A 7,909-nucleotide genomic window follows, 5' to 3' on the forward strand; every position below is an offset into this window, starting at 1 on the left:
AGAGGTTTCAGTATTTCTTTTTAAATAATTTTGTAGTGAATTCCTAAACTTATCATGTGTAGCATCATGCACCAATCAGCCCCTCCAACCAAAAAATATAAATAAAATAAAACCACTGACAGGAGAAGTAAATAACATTGATCATCTTGTGACAATTCAATGTTCTGCTGGGAAACTTTTGAACCTGGCATTCATGTACCACCCACCTGGACCAGACCAGGCACCCCCCACCCCATAGCAATGACACTCCTTGATGGCAGCAGCCACCCCCAGCAGGATGCAGCCTGACACAGACACACACACAAAATGTCACAAAACATGGAAAACAGCCCCTAGTGTTGACCTGGCCTCCAAAGTCACTAGATCCCAGACTTATCAAGTATCTGTGAGATGCACGGGAACAAGTGACTATATCAACCCATATGACCCAAAGACCCCCACTAACAACATCCTGTTACCACACCACAGGACACCTTCAGAAGGCCCGTGTCCGTTCTCTGATGAGTCTGTTTTGGAGAAACAAGGGAGACCTGCACAATATTAGGCCGGTGGTCATAATGTTATGCCTGATCAGTGTCTACTTTGGAGCACATGGATTTTAAAGTTGAAATGTGAGCACAGAATTGGTAAATTAATATTCTGTATATTCAGATCAGCATAACTTTATGATTAGGTCATAATAACATAATAACACCGATTATCTCTTTATGGCACGTGAATTTAAAGGTTTAAGGTTGTGTGTTGGAGGTGAGAAAAATGGAAAAAAGTATGAAGGATTTATACAACTTCAACACACATTCCAACAGATGAGACACTGTAGCTCAAATTGCATCACATTTTGTTGTGCATGCGTCCGCGTAGCTGTAGACCAGTCAGGGTGCCTATGCTGACACCTGTCCACTGATGAAAGCCCTTACAACAGACACATGAGCATGAGAACTGGACCACAGAAATGGAAGAACGTGTTCTTTAGCTGATTTGGATGACGGGGTGCCTTTGCATTTCTTGGAGGCACATGATACCAGGATGAAAGGAGCACTGCTTTCAGAGTTGATGTCAGAGCCAAATAAATGCCAGGACCCAGGTTTCCCCAGAAGAACATTACATTTTTATTTACTTTGGCAGATGGTGGTTTTAATGTTGTGGCCAATTGGTGTATATGCCCTATTCTTACAGAAAGTTCTTTTTAAATCACTAGTTGCAACTGTCAGGAGTTTCAGATTGAACTTTTTATTCTGATCCGATGTCACAGATGATAAAGCAGCGTGATCGCTGCAGAGTTACTTACTGTAGCAAAGACTTAACCTTCATCAGCGCTCGGTGCCTGTCTGGAAACATCTGTTATGCAGTCTGTGTTGTTTTCAAGTTTTACAGCAAGAAAATGAAACGACTTGTTTTGTGACATTTATATCAATAGCACTCTGTTTTTTGTCTTGTCTTCTTGCAGCTTAAGTTAACCAGATTTGAACTTCCCATAACAATCTAAGATCTTTGTGTCAGCTCATTGGATATTCGCTCCCATCAAAGTTTAACCTTTGAGTTGTCTCTGTTGCTTTCCTCGCTGTTGAAGTGGAAAACTCCCCCCCCCCGCCCCCCCGTAATATTATTGTCAGTCGTGCTCCATACTGTCTACCCCCCTCCTCTTCCTCCTCCTCCTCCTCCTCCTCCTCCTCCTCCTCCACCCAGTCGACCATCTGTGCCAGTTCTAGCTTAAGCCTGTCCCAGTCTGTGTCCTCTAGCGCCCAGTTAACCCCCGCCCCCCCTTGCCCTCCCTCCTCGTATTTCCCTGCCTGCCCCCACCACCGGAGGCCTTCTCTGCAGGGCTCTGTCTGATATGTTTGATATATTAGGTTGTTATTCAGTCCCAACTATATATCAAACATATTCCTACAGTGTCCCGCTCTGTCTACAGACTTGTGGTGTGTGTGTGTTTGTGTGCGTGTTTGTGTGTGTGTGTCTGTGTGTGTGAGTGTGTGTGTGTGCGCGTGTGTGTGTGTGTGTGTGTCTGATACGGCCTTGTTTTCGGTCTTGTCTGTGACCTCTGGATGGCTACTTATCAGCTGTTGCAGTTTGAAGAGATGTTCGTGAAGCTTTTCAAAGTCGTTCTTTGTGTCTTAGTTGCTAAATGTGCCAGTATGTATAATTGTATAAGAAAATGATTAAACAAACGAGACGTGCTCCATCACAGACAGAAATGTGTCTGCAAAATGTCGTATTTAATTCATGGTGGAATGTGAATAGAATAAATCTCATTTCGTGACTTATAAGTGCTGTAGTTAGAGACGACCAGATTATATTTTCCAGTCATCCAACAGTAATTCTATTTCTCATTATATTAGTCCGATCATATTCCTGCCTCGGTGTAAGGCTTTTTCCCGTGTCACTAATTGCTCCTCTTCCCCCCAGCAGGCTGATGAGACGCTAAACTTTGAGGAGCAGATTCTGGAGGCAGCCAAGTCCATCGCTGCAGCCACCAGCGCTTTAGTCAAATCGGCCTCTGCCGCCCAGAGAGAGCTGGTGGCTCAGGGGAAAGTGGGCTCTATCCCCGCCAATGCCGTGGATGACGGCCAGTGGTCCCAGGGGCTCATCTCCGCTGTAAGTGTTGCGTTGAAGCATCGTAATTTGATCCACAGTTTCTTTTTGACCACAGTCATTCACTCTGTGGATTTTTTTTTTTTTTTTTTGCTCGCAGGCACGTATGGTGGCGGCCGCCACCAGCAACCTGTGCGAGGCGGCCAACGCCTCGGTGCAAGGCCACGCCAGCGAAGAGAAGCTCATCTCTTCGGCCAAACAGGTGGCGGCCTCCACTGCCCAGCTGCTGGTGGCGTGCAAGGTGAAGGCCGACCAGGACTCAGAGGCCATGAGGAGACTGCAGGTAGAGTATCACTCAGTTCCCTTTAAAGTCAGTGTCATGAAAAGGAACAGTGTTCATATTTAATGGCTTTTTTTTTTTTTTTTTTTTTTTTTATGGGCATGTAGTTAATTGGATAATGTTCTTGCTGTTTTTCAGTCGGAAATATAAATAATCACATTTGCATTAGTAAATCTCATTAAATTACATATTTCTTTCCCATCTTTGAGCTACTTGTGCCGGTTGGTTATTTTGATTTTACGCTACTGTTACACCACTGAATGCTTAAGTCATTTGATGTAATGTAATAATGTCATTTGGTGCTCTCCAAAGAAGAAATTAATACGGAACGTTTTCTGTGGAAAAAGTCCAGGTTTGCTCAGTTTAACACTGAACAGTATGAAAAAAAAAACTACAGATATGGTCACAATCAACTTATATTTTGTGAGAGAGAGCGCCTCCGAGGCTCATTTAGGGCTCTGCGGGACATGGACGGCGTAACCTACGCACGTAGCTTATGCCGGTACGAGCCATTTATACTTGTGTCAGTCTGGCTCACTCTGTAAAAACCCAAACACTGACTGGCACTGTGTCTTTTTTGCCAGTCATGATAATTTTTGTTTCTACTTTCTGCTTCACCTTTAACAACGGCGACTGAAACTTTTGCCAAAATTTTGACAAAGACAAGTCATACAAATGTTTGTATTTCTAGACCCCCTCAGTTAACCCTTCCTATATCTGTTCCATTGTTATTGATCCAATCAGTTAGAAAAATAGATGGAGAATCAGCTTGTTATACTTAAGAAGAAACACGCTACTACCAAGCGGACCACTCTCTTTCTGGGGAGTCGCACGTCAGCTACAGCTTTAGGTTCTGCGTAATACATCAGTTTTAAGTGTGGAGGCACCCTAAGAGTACTTTTGATATTTCAAGTACATTCTGCTGTCAATACTTCAGTGTTGTATTGCCACTTCTATTATTTGTATAAAGGATCTAATTCTTCTGCTGCTTTCTACTGTTAATCATACTACTTTATCCTACAGATTGCTGGGAATGCAGTGAAGAAAGCATCAGACAACTTGGTGCGAGCCGCCCAGAAGGCAGCATTTGACAAATCCGATGAAGACAACGTGGTGGTCAAGACCAAGTTTGTTGGTGGAATAGCACAGGTATGATATATCATAACTTTGTTTTTTTTTTCTTTTGTTATTCCAGGATTGATAAAGTTTTGGAAAGCTAGTTGTACTTGGCTATATGATCAATAACCACTTTTTAGGTTTACTTATCACACTTAATTATATCAAAAAAAAAAAGGTGTGTCCTTACAAATATGCTCGGATAATTTCCCATCACATTCTTGATTTGTCTTTGTCACACACGAGTGATTTAATGCTGTTGGAAATATTGACCAGGTTTTGAAATACCCTCTGCTTCTAGATCAGCTCATAAATCCTCCTGTCTCTTCATATTGTCCAGTGACAAATACTGTAACTCTAGAATAGTGTGAATTGAATTTAAGGACAAGCGCATTCATGCATGAACATGCTCAGACGGAGAGATGAACACAAATAAACGCACAGGCAAATCAGATTTTTAATTTGTTCTAAAGCGACCGTGGACTGAAAAAGTTTAAAGCTGTGACACAGTGTTAAACGCTGTAAAGTAAAAGATTTCCTCTCCTTCTGTGTAGATCATCGCAGCCCAGGAAGAGATGCTGAGGAAGGAGAGGGAGCTGGAAGAAGCCAGGAAGAAGCTGGCTCAGATCAGGCAGCAGCAGTACAAGTTCCTACCAAGCGAACTACGAGAAGACGACAACTAACCGACAGCGCTGCACATTCCTAAGCCGGCATGAACGACACGTCTGTATTTGTGTTCAACTTTGTGTCTTTCTAATGGTGCGCCTGAACAGGTATGCGGCCAACAGTGACTTCGGATATAGTGTGACTGATTGAACAAACCAGTAAAGCCCAGGTCTGCAGTGAACACCGCTGACCACATCATGTGGAAAGTCTTCAACTACTAGCAAGTTTGAAATACTACTGCGTGGAACTGACTACTTCCTGAAATTACAAATGAGAAGGGTTGCGGCGGTTTGACTGAAGAACCTCTTCACGTCCCTGTGTGTAAGCCTAGCTACTTCGACTGATGTAGTCTCAACCAGAATGTGACGTGCTACGGACAAATGGCACAGCTCATACGCTCTCATGTTTGCCTGTAAGCTACCTTTTTTTGTTTTTTTCTCATTTCCTTCTTTTAACACTTTGCAGCTCTAGTGTATGAAATGGAATAACTGATTGTGCTGCTGCTCGTGTCACGTAGCCGTTTAACTGCAGCTTCACTCTCAGAGTGAATACATTTCAGCTCGGTACTCTGATTTGATATGAATGTCGGCCTTTATGCTCCAGTCTGACGACTTGATGTCTGTCTGAATCACGTAAATCACTGTGGCATGTCTTGACTTTAGATCAGTGACCCTAATATGAAGAAAGATTTTGCATTTTGGTGTTTTTTTTTGGACCATTGTGTGGATTTCAGTAATGCAAAGCTGTTTTGGGGAGTCGTCGACATCGACGGTCGCACATGCGTCTCTGTCTTTTTAAGTCATTTATGCAGATATTTGTGGGCTTTACATACAAAACGTCCTCTCGAGACGATGCAAAGAATTTTACGTGTTCCGTCGGAGGCCTCGACATAATAGATGTCGTCAGTGGAATGTTTCGCATTATGTTACCACGAGAATGCTTTTCTACACAGGATTACCAGAGAAGGAATATTTATTACTCCTGAGTATTTTTAGAAGAGGGCCGCCTTTTCCTGGAGGGCAGAAATAGTCTCGGTTAACTGCTGCCGTCAGAAGAGGCTTGGGTGGCTTCAATGCAAGATATCAGACATCTCTCCAAATATTTTCTCTCTCTTTTTTTTTTCTTACTGTTTTTAATCATTTCAGACATCGGAGACACTTGCGTACAGTATAAACAGTTTGACCATGATGCAATAAGATGGATGGTGCTTTAGGGGGCAGTATTGGCATTGTATTGGTTTCTCCTCTCGCAGTGCAAACTTGAAGTGATGATCCAGGAGGTGATGTTGTAATCTAGTGTAATTCAGTGCTTATTTTACTCTCAGTACAGACTAGTAAACTTCATTGGTCGTTCAGCTCCAGCATCATGCAGAATAAAGAATAACTGGAATGAATACCATGGACCAGTTAAGTGCCACTCCTGCGCACGTGTTTCGTCTCATGGTTGCTACTCACAGCAGATATTCTCGTTGGTTCTTGTTGATAGTTTCCTCTCCAGGCGTTCAGCAATACTCAGTCGCTACCAGGGACTGATTTGAGTTTTGCAAATTCAGGATGCGGCAACATTTACAAAATCGGAAAGTAACTTGGCAATAAGCTGACTCCTCCAAATCTAACGGTCGAGGTTAAAAAGGAGTGAGCTGAAAATGAAGGGACTGCAACGCTAATCACTGCAGTTATCCGTCGCTCCGTACGACTTTACTGAACGTGCTACGTCCTGCAATAGAAGAACCCTTTCTTTAACGAGTTTGATTGTAATGTGTTTTGTTCCCTTGTCTTACACTCTGGGGTGTGTTACATTATTAAACCACTGTATAGTGTAAGACTCGGCCCTGCTGTGAAAATGCATGGCTTTGTGCTTCATATGCAGAGTGACTCAGACTCCAACATGCAGACGAGCCAACAGCTAGAGACGGTCACTTTTGAGTTTTTTTTTTTTAATTTTTTAAATTTTTTAGAGTTGGGCCTGAATTTACAGGGGTTTTCTGCCATTGTGTCGTGTGTGAGAAAATAAAGGAAGCAGGAGGGAGGGAGGGAGGGCTCACTGCTTATAAGTCAAGTCTGTAGTGTTATTATTAGTGCCTTAGTCCGTAGCCCATACAATGTCCTGTCTACTTGAGTGACAGCTTCACCTCATTGGTTAATAGAAGGTACTGGACAAACTGTTGTTTGGAAATGTAGGTTCGTGTCTGTGGGTTATTTTTACCATCCATTGTCCCACTTGCTAACGTGCTGTTCCTCTAAGTGCTAAAACGACTCAAACCCCTTGACCCTTCTCTCTGCAACATGTAAGGCCTTTATGGGGGGGTGACAGAGGAACTGTCCGCCAGTCAAAAGAAATGTGTTTAAAATGTACTATCAGTATACACTGTTAAAGTATATAATATATATATATGAACACATTTTTGTACTGCATTCCATGGGCATGTACCGCAGTGCTTATAAACTACGACAGGAGGGAGATGCGAGCCTGTCAACTGCTTTGTGTGTTATGAAGTCACAGTTTGTTTTTGTTTTTTTATGGGTGGGCTTTCTTTTCCCTGGTCCTTTTAAGACGCTATCAAAGACCTGTGTGATAAGAACATCTCAGTATGTGTGTCACCATTCAGGTGATCGTGACGCAAATCGATGAAGTAATTGAAGTGTTCTGTATGTTGTTAACTCCCTAACAGAAATAAATTAGGACGTTGCTACGAAGATAAGCGATAAGGTACAATATAAAAGATATTTATCTGGCCTCAATAAAACTATTTTTTGTATTCACTAAAATTAAAGCATTTCAATGTGTTTAAATATCATCTTGTGGTTTATTTCAGTTGCAGACAACGGACAGGAACGTGTGCATGTTTTTACACTCGGTAGGATTTTATCCAAATGATGGATTTATATTGATCAGGCCTAACATTATGACCACTCAGTAAATTAAACTGACCATGTTGTGACACACTTTTAGACATGGTGTGGACGTTACTTAGGCGTGTACCACCCACCTAGACCAGACCAGACCAGACCAGACCAGACACCACCAGCAGGATGCAGCCACACAAAAACTGTTTGGGAACAACTCAAAAAAAAAAAAAAAAACCTGAAAAACACCAGGGATGCACAAGGGAGACGTACACAGTATCAGGCAGGTCATAATCTTATGCTTAATAACAACACATTGTAGTGTTTTCCATTCTTCATTCATGCACACTAATGTCCAACTTTCCTCAGCGGATGTTGCTGTTGGGTCAGAATGCACAAAGTATAATAT

General features: G+C 42.4%; 1 protein-coding gene across 4 annotated transcripts in view; it reads left to right on the forward strand.

The window, feature by feature from the left end:
- The window catches only part of tln2a (talin 2a), an 84,344-nt gene extending 76,904 nt beyond the window's left edge, over nt 1-7,440 (forward strand). For 2 of the 4 annotated variants that reach the window (XM_047580235.1, XM_047580237.1), the window contains 4 exons: nt 2,407-2,595; nt 2,693-2,875; nt 3,896-4,021; nt 4,543-7,440. In XM_047580235.1, coding sequence (XP_047436191.1) covers nt 2,407-2,595; nt 2,693-2,875; nt 3,896-4,021; nt 4,543-4,671 — 627 coding nt within the window. In that variant the 3' untranslated portion in view covers nt 4,672-7,440. The remainder of the gene's footprint in view (nt 1-2,406; nt 2,596-2,692; nt 2,876-3,895; nt 4,022-4,542) is intronic. The other 2 variants (XM_047580236.1, XM_047580238.1) reach the window with 1 other exon arrangement.
- Nucleotides 7,441-7,909: the final 469 nt, after the last annotated feature.

Source organism: Mugil cephalus, chromosome 3 (assembly GCF_022458985.1).
Source record: "Mugil cephalus isolate CIBA_MC_2020 chromosome 3, CIBA_Mcephalus_1.1, whole genome shotgun sequence".
Lineage (NCBI taxonomy): Eukaryota > Metazoa > Chordata > Actinopteri > Mugiliformes > Mugilidae > Mugil > Mugil cephalus.